Genomic DNA, 17787 nt, shown 5'->3' with positions numbered 1-17787 from the left:
GATTTTAGATCTATAATTCTTATTGCTCATTCAGTTTTCTATTTTGTAAAACTTCCTCACTTTAAATCCTCCTCTAATATCTATTTTCATGTTTGTTTTGCTTTACATTTTTGTGTAATCTCCCTGCATTTCATTCTCTAAATAGTTCTCATTTTTAAAATAATCCAAATCTCATTTCACCAAAACTTTTGTCTACAATGTTGAATAATGACTATACAATTTGTCTACATGATGGCTCAGTTAGTGACTTCCGTTGCTACTCTTAAACTTGTAGCCTATTTAGTTGACACTATGAGGAAATTTTCCCTTTACTTTGATTCTGTAAATGCTGACACCCCATCGAGACAACAGATTTGAATCCACCACTACCATTTTGGTCATTGTAAACAGCGTTCACTGAAAAAATCCACCACCTGCTCTGCTCCATATCCCTCTTTACCTAGCTCTGAAACTGACTTCAGTACTTCCAAAGCTTTACTGTGTGTTGTCAACTCTCTGCTGGATCCTGTTTCCCCAACACATCATTTGAACATTCCCTTCCACAGCATGCTTAGTACTTTGAACATTCACAGCCATCGTAAGAATTCTGAGAAGAAAAAATGCCACCCATTCCATGGCAGCCCTCGGCGCAATCAAAGTGAATCAGTTAACATCATGACCTGTAACATCAGCTGGAAACATGATCAACAAAATCGACATGATCTTATGAGAATAGGAGTTTAGCCTAGTTTTCCCCACACAACAACTGAACACTCACTTCCATGGTGGGCGTTTCAATGCTCAGTCTGTATTGTTTTCGGCATTGACTACCTATCCACTTTCACAGTCTGTGCTATATTTTGATTTCTATGCAGGCTCTTGCCCCTACTCTTTCTCTGAACTTTTCTTCCCTTATGTACCAGCCAGACAACTCTGCTCCTCATTTGATTGTCTTCTTTCTATTCCATCAGAACAACATATGGTTACAGGATTTTTAGTTATTGTGAAGCAAAACAATGGAACACTCTCCATTTTCTTATCCGCATCCTACCCGTTACTTAATCCTTTAAATTCGCACTGAAAATGCATCTCTTCCGGAAGTAATTCTCCTAACAACAGTCGATAAAATGCTGGTCCTTTTTCACACCCTTCACCTCTTTTCCACTTATTGCTACTTCCATACTGGTCTTCCTTTGCAAAATCCAGATACTTTCAGTCCTTGTTACTTGGTTCCTCTTTGCATTTTCTGTATTTGTCTTTTATTCATTATCAGTACTGTTGTCCTTCTATTGTTTATATGTTGTTTGTTTGTTCTTCTGTCCTTTATATATACTGCTTCATTGAAATAAAGGTATTATGAATTATTTCTGTACAATTGTTCAGTTGAAAAAAAGATCCAGAGTCTGAAAATGTGTGTTAGATGCAAATATAAAGCTGCATTCTCTATTTACCTACATGACTGTTTCACATGTGAAGAAGTTTTTGAGATTTTTGAGTTTCTTTCAGGTGAAATACAAATGGTCCTATCTGGTGGGCAATGTGCCTACCAAAGTGAAACGCATTGCACGTCCCCGGCCATTACTCATCAAAAAAGAAAGTGTCAGAGCAATTGAAGAGGAAATTGAAGCTTTGCAGTCGACTTTTGATGAGGAAGAGGAAGAGTCAGGTGATTCATTCAGGATAAAACTGGAAGAAGAAGGGGAAGAAGACAATCAGACCTCTTACGAATCTTTAAGGAAACAGACCTTTGATGAGAGGAAGCTATCTCTACTCAGAGAGGTGAGAGAGGAAAAAAAGTCAGATTTGTCTTTTTTAAACTTTCTTTTACTGAATTTATCTCATTTAAAAATTGTTTACATCTCAAAATACAAGAAAAATGCATTGCACTTGAAAGGAGGTGTTGTTTTTATTTAATCATGCTGGTTTGGGTGAAATACATTTTTGAGCTTGAACTGATAGTAGATGACAGAATATTTCTCTGATCTTTGAGGGGAGTGATGAAGATGAATACACAGATGATAATAAGGAGGGTGAGGAATCAGAGAATTCAGACGATTCTGATGAAAGCCAGAAAAATGAAATGCCACTAGCAGTACCTGAGGATATTGATACACCTGAAAAGGTATGTACTGAAACTCAAAGTTATGCACACTTATTCATCAGCCAGTTTGCCATGGGCTTACTTAACTTTGTGGTAGCTGGAAACAGTTGCTGAGGGTGCTGAAGACTCCTTCTTAAATGGAAGAAAGAAAGTTCTTGATGGAGCAAATGTGGTTTTCCTGTAGCTTCAAGCATAAACTGTTTATGCACACCCATAGGTGATAACGTGTTTAAAAGCCTGCATACATTTTTGGATGCACATCTCACCACACACACACACACAACAAGTGCATGTGTATATAAATGTTGCTCAGGGCCAGCTGGAACAGAGCCAGGCAGAGAAGGATGAGGACCAGCTGATAATGGAGCGCCTGCTACTGGGCAGCCGATTGTCTCTACGGGTGGAGGAGGAGGAAGCACTGCGCAGTAACTGCATCCTCTCAGCACTTCTGGAACAGGAAGTAGAAGAGACACCACTTGCAAGTGTGGAAGAGGTTAGAAGCAAAAATGCACCAGACACTCTTTCTCACTAACTTGCTTACTCTCACACTAGATGAAACAAACAGCACATGATACCTGTTAACTGATAACTAAATACTTTATACTCTTTCCTTTGAGAAAATAAAATAATCGCAAAGCATCCATTTCAAACTGCATAATTATTAATTGACAGCACAGAAATTTTTATTTCCACAAATCCAACATTGTTTGAAAGAACTATCAACTTTGTTTGTTTATTTTTTTGTAGGTGTTTGATATCCTGCCATTATATGGTATATTGGAACCAGGAGAAACTGAGCAGGTTACTTTTACCTTTTTTGGTCATGCTGATATTTGGGGAGAGGTTAAGGCTGTTTGTGAAGTAGAAGGTGGCCCCACCTATGAACTGACTATCACAGGAGAGGCTGGTCAAGTGGAGTACCATTTTGACCATAAAGAGATCAACTTTGGCAAACAGGTAAGAGACATGCAATTGAAAATAAATACTACAAGATTTATAGTCATTTATACTGGTGATGATATAAAGCTGTCTTATATGTAAAATCTTGTAGAAAAAATAAAACAACCAAGGTATCACAAACATGAAGAAATTAGAGTCAAAAACACACAGCTGAGAGTTTTTGGATAATGTGTTGGCAGATGTATGACACAGTTGCTGTTGCTGAGTTGGTGCTGATCAACTCTGGCAAGGTGGCATTTGAATACCGTGCCCTCAATATGGATCCTAGCATGCAATCCCGGCCGAAGCCTGGATGCCCTATTCTAGTCCCAGCCTCTGTAAGTAATTTATGATAATATTCCTCTCACATTCCAAAATCATTAGTGTGAGACCAGTGTAATTTGAGTGACACCACAAGCATGGCATGACTAGTTGTCATTCATCTGGTCTTGTCTGTAGCATTGATTTGTTTTTAAACAATGGTGGTATCTAAGTGTCTTCTGAAGATGAACACAGTTATCTTTGTCTTTCTTGGGGCTTAAAGAATATTTCAGTACACACATCATTTTATTTAAAACCATAATGTGTTTCGAAAAGTTTCAAAATCAAAAGTTTGTAAATGAAGGTAAGTGTGAAACCCTTAGATCATTTTATACCTAATATATGTGATGTAGCTATCCTTTTAAAAATAAAACCTTTAAATGATGTATAAAATCTATTTAGCAAGTTCCTGTTTGAAAAAGCTTTAAAAAGTATTTTACACAACACTTGCAGTCAGCCAGTGAGCAGCATCAAGTGCCTTTGAAAGTTTCTTAATTTGGTTTTTGTGTTGTGCACATTCTTTCAAGACTTCTGATTACTTTGATCATTCCTTCCTGCAATATGCTTCTCACCTGGGGCAGATTCTCCAATGCTTTCTCTGCTTTTTCCCATTTCTTTTTCATTTGGGTCCATGGTTTATGTAATGTTTTAATGTCAACACTTCCCAGCACTATTTGAGAAGTTGGGAGGAGGGGCTGGAAGAGTGAATTGGTGTTTATACTAAGTCAGCTGTTATAGCTATATGGCTATATCATGGCAAAGAGGCTGACCCTGTCAAAAATCATTTGCAAGGAAAGGTAAATGTTGGTGGAGAATAAACAAAGGCAACTGTATCTCAAGATCTTTCCCAGTCATGGAGGCTTGGTGTAGACATATTTAGTACTGATGCATTAGTTTTGACTAACAGTTCAAAGTGGGTGGAAACATGGTCTGTTGTAGTGAAATATTGACCTGTAAATCATTTCAGAGTATTAATAATGTGAGTCCATTATATCAATTATCTGTAAGGCAGGATTCATAACTTGCATGATGGGTGTGTAAACAAAATGGTGTGAATACGAGCAACATAATTATAAATAGTTTTTGTCCTGTTTTTAGGGCAAGATTGGTCCTTTTGGAGAACAGAAGCTGGAAGTGCATTTCTTGCCTGGAGTACCAGAGTGTTTTCACAAGACCTTTGCCATCCAGGTTAAAAAGAAAAACAAATTGTATTCTCTGTTTACATGTAGAATGAAAGATTTCTTAGTTTTTTTCTGTTAATCACCCTTCAAGATGGATGAACTAAGTCATACCTGCATTGTGGTTTTTGTGTTTTTTTCCTGTAGGTTGCTCACTTTGAGCCAGATGTGATCAGCATCAGTGGGGAAGGTGTGTTTCCAAGGGTTTCTCTAGACCTTCCCCGATATACAGATGCGGAAGGATACTATGACTCTCTAGCTAAAGAAGCACGGGCAAATTTGTGCACCAAAGACCTACTGACAGGTAGCAAGTCTCTTCATGATCTTGAGGAATTTTTCCCTTGCAGTTCTACAGACAGAATCCAAAGCAACTCGGAGTTCGTTTCCATGGTGAGTTAGTTGCTGGAGAGGAAGGGAAGTGTTCAGTTTTGGTCAAAGTATTTTTCAAGTTGACTAGTTCATATAGTTCTGTGTACTTTTTCCTGAGGTCACAGTAGTAGACATCTGAGAATCAAAACTGTTTATTATATTTTGTATCATATTTTCAGATTAGTATAAAACAGAATAGTATAAGTATTAAACATATCCTGACAGTAGTTAATGAGGAGATGTCCTAGTTAGAAAAAGTCTTTTATCACAAAAAAATACTGAATTAGTCCTTAAAATACTTTCAAATTCACTTGTAAAAAAAGTTAACAGACAGGTTAAAGGACATTTAAGTACTTTAGATATCATTAGCTAGCTCAGTTTCTAAAACCTTCATCTATAAATCCACCACAGAATGGGTTACACTGCGAAGAAATATGTTAGTACAGTGGAACCTTGGCTAGCAAATGCTTTTGATAGTGAACATTTCGGATAACAACCCAAAATTTTGTTTAAAATTTGCACTGGATACCAAACAAAATTCGGATACCAAACAGCCACGTCACCCACACGTGACCGACCAGCATTTCAGACCAAGCATCATTCGTGCTTGAGACACAGTTACAATCGGTCATTCGTTATCTTTATCTGTGCGCATCCTTCTTATTTATATAGTGACTTTTGTTTTTTATTTTAATAATGTAGCCCTCAATCATGGCTCCAAAGAAGATTAAGAGCAATAGTAGTAAGGTAATTAAAAGGAAGTGGCCAACAATTGAATTGAAAAAGGTGTTTAAAAATATATACAGCAATATATAGTTAAGTGCATAACAATTATGCAGACTTATCTTTACAAATCTATCTTTCAAACTCTCTCATGACATTTGAGTTGTAGGACAGTATCTACTGTTGAATCTTGATTTCTTCACACTTTTTTCTTTTTGAACACAGTCTAATCTACATATGTATTTCTTCTTCACACAGTCTAGTCCACATTAAATATTTTTACAAAACACTATTCACAGATGTTTTCACACCATAGCCCAGTTCACCAAAACATTAGCACAGTTCAGTTTATATATTTTCTGCTAGTCCTGTAACAACTTTGCAAGAATAATAACTCCACGTGCTTAAACAAGTACAAGGTAGAATCAAGCAACAAGCTTTACCATCTCCATGAGATAGACCTCCACCAGCTATACAGCCAGTCAGAAAAGTGAGATTTCTGCAGTGTCCTGAGGTTTATGCTTTAAAGTTAAAGCTATCCTTTTCCCTGCCCTTCTTTGTGCTGCCCTGCAGAGTTGATTTAATTTTCCCTGAGAAATGTACCACTACCCTTCCCCACTAAGCTATACACTGGTACCTCCATTGGTCATTGCCCTTTTCTACCTTTCTCTGCTCTCTCATCTTACACACAATCATATGGTACCCACCAGGTGTTTGCTGCTTTCAAGTATAAAATTGGTTTTCTAAGTAGAACCCTAGTAGTGCACTAAGTTATGTCTTTGTAGAGGGTAGGGGTCGACAGCTCCCAGGACTGTCCCTTTTTCACAACGGCTGCATGTGTAATAGCCGGCCTTGAAATGCCCACCCGCAGCTACTGGCAACTGGACCTATTGTTACGAAGTTGCCTGAGCTACTTGGGGAGACCATGACCAGACAGGACACGGTAGTGACGTGATGGGGCCGTGGGAAAAGGGGGTAGATGGTTCTGGAACGTTCAACAGGAGGTAGAATAAATATGGTAGCTTTACAGTTGAGGAAGGCTTTTTTGGTTTGGAAGTGAGAGTGGAGAGACAGCAGGCCAGCCGCAGAGTGAAACTATGAATAAAATCTACAGTGTGCAGCAATTTTGATCTTGGATGTGTTCTTGTACTAGCCCACCCCTACATAGCCATCAGGGACTGATATGTTGGTTACATCTAGAAAATATTAATCAATTTTCTTGTAAAAGATCCTCAAAGTATTCTTGCTTTGCAATGGAGAAATGAACATAGTTTTGAGAAAACAATTGTTCGACCACAAAGATTCTGACTAGACCGTGTAGGGAAGCTATTTCACATTCAAGTACTAGCAATCCTTTATAGTCATTCCCCAACAACCAAAAGGTTAGGGGAGTATATTTTTACCTTAATTATTCAGTTGGCATCATCAAAATGTTCTGTGAGATATTTTTGCTAAGTAATTAACGTGATAAAAAAGCGTTTACACTTTTCTTCCATCAGACTATACTGTCTGTCACTGCTTACTTAACAACAGATTTACCTAATAAGGACTGTATTCTGAATGCTAATAATTATCTAATTGGGTGTTTACTAAAGCCACCACAAAATGCACCAACCGAGTTGGAAATCCAAATGGAGATTGAGAGGCTGGCTGTAAGAGACTTTGCCCTTCAGATGCAAATCATGACTTTACCGCAATCACTGCCGCCGTTTGATCTCCACCCTCCTGACCTGAACAACAATCCCAATTTCAGTGCAAGTGCCAGGACTATGTCTACTATGCCAACTCCCCCTGCTGAAGAATCTGGTGAATTCTCCCAGTCACATCATCTTCGCCGTAAAAGGCTCAGGTATGATGCATAAGTTAGTCACAAGCTTAGGTATGATGAATAAGTTAGTGAAAGTGAGTGAGAGTGAGACAGAGCAGTAGAAGTATGAAGGCCATGAACTGTTTTGATGAGCTGAAAGATGAATTTTACAGTTCCTCTTTTCTTTCCTTTTCTGACCTAATGAATGCAGTAAGAACAGGTTAGCTGTCAGTCCCCATCAGAATGTGCATTGGACACAAATCTACTTCATCTTACAGACTGCTGTTACCATTACATTTAACTTCCACCTCTTTTATGTCCTAATTGCAGTTGAATATTAACATCAGACTGAATTTATCCATTTCCTTTAGTTGACACAAAATATTTTGCAGTTTGAATGTTGTTTTCTTATGGGTTTCAAAGATATTTTCAGTGAGTGTGTACTATTTTCACACATTAAAGTAAAATCTATGATTTGTATTAACTGTTTCTTCTCCCAATTGTTTTCATTTTTTTGCAGACCCAAGCTTCCAGAATACCTCCTTGATTTTGGCTATGTGGTTCTAGGAACACAGCAGACTCATGTTGTGCGTGCCACAAACACAGGCTGGTTTCCAGTGTCCTTTAAGATAGAACGTGGAAATATTCACAGTATGGGCTTTATTGTAGAGCTTGACCGAGTTCGCAATCTTCCAGGAGCACCTGACAATGAAACTGTAGACTTTGTGGTGACTTTTGACCCCCGTGCAGCAAATTTACAGCTGGGACCTGTTGAGACAGTGGTTTTTATTAATGTAAGGGCACACTTGTGTGCATGTGTGTGTACACTTTAAGTATCTACATTTAGGATAAAACATTCCTGTGGGTGAAGATCACATGTAATATTTACATTCCAAAAGATGTATACTTTAATGAAAATATGTGGGTGTAAATTATTGTTTATTAATGTGCTCATGATCTGACACACAATTATGATAAAAGTTATCTATCATCACTCAGCAGAAATATAAATGAAAACTTTTGCTGAGAGAGGAGCAGTAAGATATTTGTCTGCTTGAAAAGAAACTTTTTTTTTATGTCAGAGCTGTTTGGTTAAATAACATTGGTCCATGAAGACATAACATATTAAAACGTAATGAAAATCTTATAATTTAGAAACTGAAATAACATATTTTATTACCTGTTTTATTTTAATATATCTCATCATTTTTCTCAGTGGTTGTAAGTATTCACTGCTTTAGATACCTGATTGCAGACTGGTAAAAGAACTTAAGCTGTTGTCTGCAGATTGTGAACGGACCCCAAGTAGGGCTAAGACTGCGGGGCATTGTGACCATGCCTGACATGGAGGTCTCTGACGACGTTCTGGAGTTCCAGGAGGTGAAGTGTGGAGAGTGTAAAGTGATCACCGTTCAGTTTCATAACCACCAGCAAGTGAGATGTGACTGGTTCTCTGGCCTTGAAGAAGAATACAAGGCCAAGGTAAGCCCAAAGGACTTGTAAAACTTTCATACGAAGTTATGTAACATTAAATGGGGAATTAGCAGCAGAGCAAAAATCACTAGTTCAGCACACAAGATTTTTTGTGAAATAAAAGAGTAGATATATATTGATATATATATATGATCAGCACAAATTTAGTAAAATTGTTCTGATCAGTTTTTTTGTGATGAAGGGATACAAATTTATAATGTGACAATGTTTTTGTGCACAATTTGAAATCACAGATGTGTCTTGATGGTGTGTTGTTCCATTATTTAGCTAGAGCAAGAAAGGAGAATGCATGAACATGTAAGTGATGAAGAAGCATTTCAATTTCAGTTTTCTTTTTATATGATAGCGAGTACACGATGGACCTGCATCATTTGGGATATATTTAACATTGAGCATGACCTTGATGTTTGAGAAATCTCCTGTGAATGCATGAAATTCATACTTTTAAAACATCACTGAAAAAAATAATCTGTAAATGACAGAGGGTCCAATCAAAATTATAATTTAAATTAAAAATTTTCAGATATCCACTTTTCCTCCCTGACCAATCCACACAGTACAGAAGAATTAAAGTAAATCCAGTGACTTTTGTAAAACAAGTAGAATTTTCAGAATATGAAATCAGCTGTCTAGTCTGCAGACAGATGAAAATCCTAAAGAATTTGCAGCAATCTCTTACACCATCAAGAATTTATTTTAGTATTATGTTCAGCTGAAGGATGGTCATAATTCTCATTGACTTCTCTCTTTTTTCATCACTGTCTTTTGCCTTCGCCTTTATTATCCTTTAATTCTCAGAGAATTGTCACTTTTGACCTCTATAATCTGTGACTATACTGTTGGCTATGAAGGTTCAACAAAGCTGTATATTGCAAGTATACTGATGGCATTCCTACTATATTTTTGACACAAGTAGCAATACTAACGGGGCTCACAATCAACTCTTTGCTTTTGAGGCCAGCTGTATGTTTTCTTTTTGTACAGCACTTTGAACCTGCCTTTGATGATGGGGAAAAGCACTATATAGATCATCTTTATTATTACTGTTATCTTTTTGACTTGTTAACCCCCTTTACATGGTGGGCTACGATTGTGGCTTTGCTGGCGGAGCAAAATGGGCCACAAATGTGGCTCTGCTCAAATGACCCAATAATAGTAAACTGTGAATTTTCTTGTATTATTGCTGCTACCAGAGTGAAAGTAGGTAATTTTCATTACTTTTATTGTGAAGTTCAAGTTTTCTCCTTTCAAAAAATGTATAGGCTTTGTGGTCTGATGTTTACCTGAGAGCAGCAAAGTATAAAAACCAACATCACCCACTGACATCTTAAGAAATACGCCATTGTTTGATTATGTAATTATATTTTTATGCAGTGCTATGATAGTTAAGGAATGACACTTAGTTTGCAAGTGGTTCAACAAAGCACTGTCGAGGGTGGTTGCATTGCGCATGCTTGTGTAAAAAGTTATTGAATATTCTGTACAACATATGTACACATCGCTCTGCTGAAGAGCTAAGGGTATGTGTGGCATCCATATACAGCATAGTTATTTCGTCATCAATGAAAGATCCTTTGATCAATGTGAAATTGCAATGACAATGGGAAGCTTACAGACTTTCAGTTGATCAGAATGACAAGAATCTTGTGAAAGTTTACCTTCTGAACTGGTTTCCCTTGCTGTGGTCACTGTGGTGCAAGCACAGTAACACTATTTCCATCTCATCTAGGTATACAAGTACTTTGCATTAATAAAACTGCGCACAAGATTGACCCTTTGACAAGTTTGAGTATTCATAAACTGTTGGAAAAATTCCCTTTGGAGTTGAAAGCTAATCTGTTGCTCTTGTTTGCATCTTAAACAACTTTTTTTGTTATTTTCTTGCATGTTGTCCTGTTAATGACATTGGCATGAGAATGTAAACCCTCTACTGTTGTTTTACCAGAGTTTAGATGCCATACTACAGTCAAGCATGCACATATACTCAGCCATAGCTTAGCCAACAATGGTAGATGTTTTACTCCAGTCTGTTGACAAAATACAAAAAGCTAAAAAAATTTACAACTGAAAAGCAAAAAGCTAAAGAATGGCAAATATCTCAACTCATCACATTTTAGTGACTGATATAGATAAGAATGTTGAAATGGATATTAGTGAATCTCATATATCTTAAAATATATTCTCCTTGTACTGTATTATTCATTGTCTTATGTGTAAGAAGCACAAAGCAACAATCTAGAATACTGCATATATTGTACATTCAATACCATTTGCAACTCTCCCCCTCAGTTTTATCAATATTTACATTTCTTTATGAGACCTTTATTAGTACTGTGCTTTTAAAACGAAATTTCTCATGTTTTGCCCTACCATATTTGTACTAGTCCCAGCGGTTTGTTCCTTTGTACCTTCGCCGTAAACTGCGCCAAGAGAAAAAGAAACCTCCCCATTTTGAAGTGCTTCCAGCAAGTGGGAGTCTCATGCCAGGTCAGCGAGTCAATGTCCAGATCAAGTTCATGCCCACAGAGGAGGTCAGTTGTGCATAAATGAAGTACAGGACATTTTTCTTATTATTTGTTGTCAATGTGATTGTCACCCTTCATACATCTGTCATAATATTGTTCACCGGTATTGCATATGAATTGTTACTGTCAGCACTTTTAGACAGAATATTTAGCATACATTTATTGTTGGAGAAAAGACTATGTTTTAGACTAGAATTATTCATGAATGTTCATTTGTAACTTTGCAGATATTTTATGAGCAGCGCATTCCAATCAGAATTGCTCAAAGCAGTCAGCGTCTCTTGCTGCTTTGTAGAGGTCAAGGCCTTGAACCTCGTCTTGAGTTTGATCACCAGCTGGTGGAGTTTGGGCCCATTCTGCCACACAGCAATGGAGTTGAGCAAGAGGTTGTCATCTGCAACCCTTGCAACTTTCCTATTGAGTTCTACAGCTTGGAGTTTGACCAGCAGTATCTGGAAGAAGAGAAGGTAGGATTTAAACCAAGCGTCATTGACTTTCAAACACCGACTGTCTGGTTTTCACAATGGAGCTGTTTTTAGTTCTGTTGTTTTAGTTGTGTCTTTTTCTTTTTTAAGGGAAGGGAGTCTGGGTTTTTATTTTGCTTACATTACTTCTACATTCATTATGATCAGTCAAAGGTCGTGAGACAAGCATGATTATTTGCTTGAGATTTTCAAAATGTTTAAACTGTGTTTTGTGAATAAAGTTTAAGTAGGTGGATTAAAACATTGGAAAATGGTTTAAAAGAAGCAAGAGTGGCACCATAGCCTGCTGGTTAGTAGACTTCAAAGCAGTTACTAGTTTGAGGCTTCCCCTCTGTGCACCTAACATATGAGAACGTTATTTAATAAAGAAGGTAGAAAGCAGAAGATGGATTGGGTAAGGCTTTTTCCTCCACATGCCTTGGCTTAGACAGTGAATCACTCACTGTTCACTGCTCACTGTTCCTAGTATGACCAGGTTATGGAATGCTTTACCTTTATGTTATAGAGCAGTGATGCCCAACCTTTTTCGGCCTGTGGGCCATATCCATTTCGGACAGCCGTGTCACGGGCCACTTCACCGCAAAAAATACAAAAAAGATTTTAAAAAATAGAACAGATACCATTTTTATTAGAAGCAAGTTGTACTTACCATTAATTATGTAGTAATTAGTGGGATATTTGAAGTTCTCTTGTTAAAATAAAAGTGAGACATTGTCTTAAAATGCATTTTAATCGAGGTACCCCAAGGCGATCCGTCCTGATGTCCACAGGAAAATGACGAAATTCAAACGCTGTTTCGGTATTGCTTCCTTATCAGAATCCCATTGTTTTATACCTTGCTAGAAAGCTCAGAGTCTGTATTTTCAATCTCTTTAACGATTGATTCAAATATTAACCAATCAAAAGATCACTGATCCCCTGTGGAATGCGGCGTCCCTCGTTCTCAAACACTGGTTTCCTCCCAAGACGAAAATCAAGAATGAAATCCATCGAAAGATTGAGAGACGCCCCGACGTAGGGATAAATACTTCTTCAAGTATGTAATAATGATGTAACCACGAGCCGCATTCTGACACATCGGGTTTATGGCGAGAGCTAACTCGACCTCTGTTTCAATCTCGTCGACACTCGTTGGTCCACCGGCAAACTACTGAAAGTGGACTAACTAGTATGCTCGTAGAGCCTCTGCCCACCCAACGGATAGCATCATGGTCCTCTCTATGTACTAATCTTCTGTCATGGGCTTCTGCCCGTGATGAACAAATGTTTCTTTTTGTTCAGCAGTGCTTTTAGGCCCTTGGTCACCCAAGGTTTGTTGTTAGGATAAACATACACTGCTTTGATGGACTGGTGCAATCAACACTATTTTACTCCTCACTTTTACTCCTAACTGTGTGTTAAATGTCTGTATGGGTATGTGAGCAAAGACAAATTTCTGCCCTGGGTCTCCTGGGCAGACAATAAAGTCTGTTTTGATTTGATTTGATTTGATTCTTCCCTTTTTCTCTTTTCTTTTTTTAAGGTTTTCTTTATTACTAACTTGCCGATTTCCTGTACTGTGGGCAGAAGCTTTGCGGGCCGGATATGGCCCGCGGGCCGTAGGTTGGGCATCCCTGTTATAGAGCAACTAATTATTTTATGATTCTATATGAATAAACTTTCTCTCAGGTACTAAGACTGATGAGGGGCTACGACGAATACAGCACAATCCTTCTTCCTCCCCGTGTCCCTTCAGAAAAACTTCCCAATGAGCTTTTGGACTTCTATGATGGTGGGTACTGAGTAGATTTCATGTCACTATTTTTCTGCAGTCTTCATTTCCCAAGGATTATGAAATTTGTGTTGTTAATGTTTCTGATGAACTGTGCAGAGCAAATGAAGAAGCTTGAGGAAGAAGAGCGGGCCAAGGAGGAAGCCAAAGCAGAGGAACTGCAGCGTCAGCTGGAAGAGAAAGAAGAAGACGGTGAAAATCTGCTGTTTTGTGTACTTTTAAGATTGGTTGAGTCTTTCACATCACTGCATCCCAGCCAGACAATTCCGTTTTTCATCTGATGACTGCATACTAACTATCCCTGTCACCATAACAACTGGAACCAACACATCCGTCTCTGATGACTACGTAGGGGTGGGCTAGTCATACAATAACACAACAAAGATGGAAATTGCCGCATACTTGTAGATTTTATTCATAGTTTCACTCGGCAGCTGGCCTGCCATCTCTCCACTCTCACTTCCAAAATCATAAAGCCCCTCTCCACTGTAAAGCTACACTACTTATTCTATTTTCTGTCAAGCGTTCCAGAACCATCCACCTCCTTTTCCCATGTTTTTGTCCTGACCGTTTCCAGCTTGTAAGGAGTGTACTCCTATCACTAGAGCAGTGGTTCTTAACTTTTTTTGAGGTACCGAACCCACAAGTTTCATATGCACATTCACCGAACCCTTCTTTAGTGTCATCACGAATTGACCGAACCCTTCTTTAGTGTCATCACAAATTGCAGGTGTGTCTTGAATTCCGTGGCGGAGGCTCCGCCGAACACCTGAGACCGACTCACCGAACCCCTAGGGTTCGATCGAACCCAAGTTAAGAACCACTGCACTAGAGACAAGAACGAGATGGGGACAGCATACGAAGGACAAAAGGATAAACAGCAGAACCAATGACTAATAAAAGATAAACATAGAAAACCAAAAGAATTTGGTTACAAGAACTGAGGGTATTGCTAGTCTATAGAGGAAGATGAGTAGGGAAGAAACCAATAGATTGAAAAAGGGGTGGGGGAGGTTGGACTATGGATGAACTATCATTGCATCGACTGTTGTTAGGAATAATGCTGAAGGAAGGATTTTTAGCTACTGTGCAGCAAAACAATGGAACTTTACCCACTATTAAATCCTTTAAATGTGCACTAAAAACACACCTCTTCCTTCTGCATGACAAATAAAAAAACAAATACAGAAAATACAAAGAGGAATCAGGTAACAAGAACTGTAGGTATCATGATTCTGTATTTGTTTTTTATTTGTCATTAGTACTGTTGTTTATCCTTCTGTCCTTTATGTGTTGTCCATATCTCATTCTTGTCCCAAGAAATAAGAGTACACTCCTTACAAGCATGAGTATGTGCCATATAAATCATATGTTTATTTTTATTATTATTAAAGCACAAGATTTATTAAGTTGTGTGGACTTTAAGCTGATAGCATGCCTTTTTGGTAGCATCCTTAATTCTTGAGAAATATAACTGTTTAAAACCTAAGCTTGCGTCTCTTGATGACAGCACTAGATGATAAAGTGAAACAAGAGTCTGAGGATATTAAGACTGAACAGCTACCAAGTGTCCTGACAACAACAGCATCAGCAACATCAGGCTCCATCAAGGAGACGGTGCAGGCTGCTGTGTCCATTGATGAGGCTGAAAGGAAGGAAGAGCGACTGGAAGGTGAGTGATGAGCCGTTTACTTTGCGTGAGCTAAACAGACCAAAGAACTCACAATAGTCCTACCTTTAGGATCTGTAGCTCTGTTCTTTTATTTGGAGCTATTTGTCTGACAGTCCTTGAACACACCAACCCTGCCCTGTCTGGTCATTGTCTCCCCAAGTGGCTCAGGCAACTGCTTAACTTCTGGTGTAGTGGGTGGGCAGTTCAAGGCCGGCTATTTTGCATGCAACCAACATGAAAAAGGAACAGTCCTGGGAGCCGTTTGACCCCTACCCTCTACAAACAAAGACAGAACTCAGTACACGAGGGACAGTCCTGGGAGCTTTTCGATTCCTACCCTCTACAAACAAAGACATAACAGAACAGCACTAGAGTGCTATAAACACTATAAACACCATGTTTCATGGTGGAGAATAGACAAGCCCTTGACAAGCCCTGTTGTGTTGTTCAGTGTCATTTGTTTTCTCACTCGTCCTTTGGTTTTTATGTATGTGTGTTCTTGTTTGATTTCCAGTAATGGCTGAAGGCATAATATACTTTGATATTTGCTTGCATGTAAGTCAAGATAAACTAACAATTAGATGCTGAGCTTAAAATGTCTTTATGCATAGTTAAATTTATGTCGCTTTGCCATTCATTTAGCTAAGATGGTCTATACCGAAAGTTACAAGTAGACTGTAGATGGTTTATTAACTTTGTCATCTGCTGTGTCCATCATGCCCTCCCATGCCCTAAAGACCAGTTCCGATCAACAGAGGGAAACTGAGCTTCTATAAAAGTGAACATATTTCTTGATAACAACTTGGAATACAATCCGTGTAACCATAAAGTAGCATGGCAATTAATCAATCTTCTAGCGAGTTTAATGCCAGTCTGTGTTTAGCTGTAATAGAGTTTGAAATGTCACTCTATTTAGCTCATATGAAACATGGTTTCTGATGTCTGATATGACAGAAAGGATACAGGAATCAGCAAATGGAAGTCTTGGTGTTGGTGAACTTGAGATCACACCTATTTCAATGGCCATTGCTCGATATCTTGGCATTGACCTGTCAGCGGAGGGGAAGGCTGCTCGAAACCGTCGTGGGCTGGCCATCATTTTGCATGGAGCTCCAATGACAGGTTGGGAGTTGCTGTGTGATTGAATTTCATTTGTAGTTGGGAGTAGGTGGTGACAGTTATTTATGCTCCCTTGCATTTTTTCTCCACATCTTAACTTATTTATTGTCATGAGTATTTATTGCACAGTCATCAGATTTAAAAAAAAAAAAAAAAAAAAAAAGGTTGTTAAAAAGAAGATAATCTTGTCAGACAACTTGGTATACCAAAATAATTACTGTCAGAATGCTGCATGGACTCATCCTCAACAGGAATTCTTACCTTTCTTTTGTGCATTTTCAATGTAGTACGTGGATTTTTTTATTGTCCTGTTTTCAGATCTGCTCAGTTGTGGTCATTCACAGAAATTTAAACAGTAACAAATTAAAACTCTGTATCCCCCTGACCGCATTATAGCTTTAAAAAATGTATTATTTAGATGACAGCCTGGATAGCTTTAAAGAATGCTTAGAGAAATTTTCATGTTTAACATTATTTGCTGTGTATCTCTCAAATACTTTCAGCCTTTTTTTTTTTTTAAACAAAATGTCTCAGTCAGTATTTTTAATTCCTTTATGTGCAGGAAAATCAACAGTAGCCATTGCTCTGGCACGACATTATAATGCTGCCATGCTCACCCTTGATGGCGTTATTATGGATGCCATTGCCAGTGGCAACACTAGTGCAGGAATGCGAGCACGACAACTGTGTGCTGAGGCAGCCCATCGCAAGGCTGAAGAGGTGAGACTACAAGAATCTGAGGAGAGTGAGAAAAAGCCAGCAGGGCTCAGTGTTGAGGCCGTCACAGTACATACTCAGGGAGGAGGTGGGTACCTATTTGCTTTTTTTGTATCGTCTTGAAGTGCTTGTGAATGCTAATGTTATTGCAGGATAATCAAAAAGCAACCAGCTTTCGCAAGTATAAGTCTTCTGCAAATCTTTGTGTAGGACATATACATGACTGCAGATCTTTATGTAGCACTTCTACATCAGTGCATGTTTGCATAATTGCAGCACTATACTACTGCTTCTTCAGCAAAGCTGCCCATCACACAATTAACTCAGTCATGATGTACTGAAATGCCAATTGATGACCAAATGTAGAACTTGCAGTACTTTTGCAAATTTTCAAAGAACTATCTACTTATTATTTACTGTCACTTAGAATTGTTGAGAGTGGAACCCATCTATCATGTCATTTCACATGTTGTCAGGCTTGATCTGTTGTTTCACCTTATCCATGTTAAGAGTAAAGAGTAAGGCAAATTAAATACTACTTGTATCTTACTGAAGAATTATGAAATTCTTAATTTATTCTGTTCAAA

The 17787-nt window shown here is 38.2% G+C and overlaps 1 protein-coding gene across 11 annotated transcripts in view; it reads left to right on the top strand.

Annotated features, from left to right (window-relative positions):
* The window catches only part of LOC112576655 (hydrocephalus-inducing protein-like), an 87950-nt gene that overhangs the window by 24909 nt on the left and 45254 nt on the right, over positions 1 to 17787 (top strand). For 9 of the 11 annotated variants that reach the window (XM_025259265.1, XM_025259273.1, XM_025259269.1 and 6 more), the window contains 18 exons: positions 1486 to 1758; positions 1970 to 2101; positions 2394 to 2573; positions 2828 to 3037; positions 3220 to 3357; positions 4439 to 4528; positions 4666 to 4908; positions 7206 to 7459; positions 7938 to 8211; positions 8705 to 8899; positions 9179 to 9208; positions 11296 to 11442; positions 11664 to 11903; positions 13590 to 13692; positions 13792 to 13884; positions 15203 to 15364; positions 16319 to 16486; positions 17046 to 17288. In XM_025259265.1, the coding sequence (XP_025115050.1) occupies positions 1486 to 1758; positions 1970 to 2101; positions 2394 to 2573; positions 2828 to 3037; positions 3220 to 3357; positions 4439 to 4528; positions 4666 to 4908; positions 7206 to 7459; positions 7938 to 8211; positions 8705 to 8899; positions 9179 to 9208; positions 11296 to 11442; positions 11664 to 11903; positions 13590 to 13692; positions 13792 to 13884; positions 15203 to 15364; positions 16319 to 16486; positions 17046 to 17288 (3175 nt within the window). The remainder of the gene's footprint in view (positions 1 to 1485; positions 1759 to 1969; positions 2102 to 2393; positions 2574 to 2827; positions 3038 to 3219; positions 3358 to 4438; positions 4529 to 4665; positions 4909 to 7205; positions 7460 to 7937; positions 8212 to 8704; positions 8900 to 9178; positions 9209 to 11295; positions 11443 to 11663; positions 11904 to 13589; positions 13693 to 13791; positions 13885 to 15202; positions 15365 to 16318; positions 16487 to 17045; positions 17289 to 17787) is intronic. The other 2 variants (XM_025259275.1, XM_025259266.1) reach the window with 1 other exon arrangement.

Source organism: Pomacea canaliculata, linkage group LG12, assembly GCF_003073045.1.
Source record: "Pomacea canaliculata isolate SZHN2017 linkage group LG12, ASM307304v1, whole genome shotgun sequence".
NCBI lineage: Eukaryota > Metazoa > Mollusca > Gastropoda > Architaenioglossa > Ampullariidae > Pomacea > Pomacea canaliculata.
This window is presented reverse-complemented; position numbering and strand designations above follow the sequence as displayed.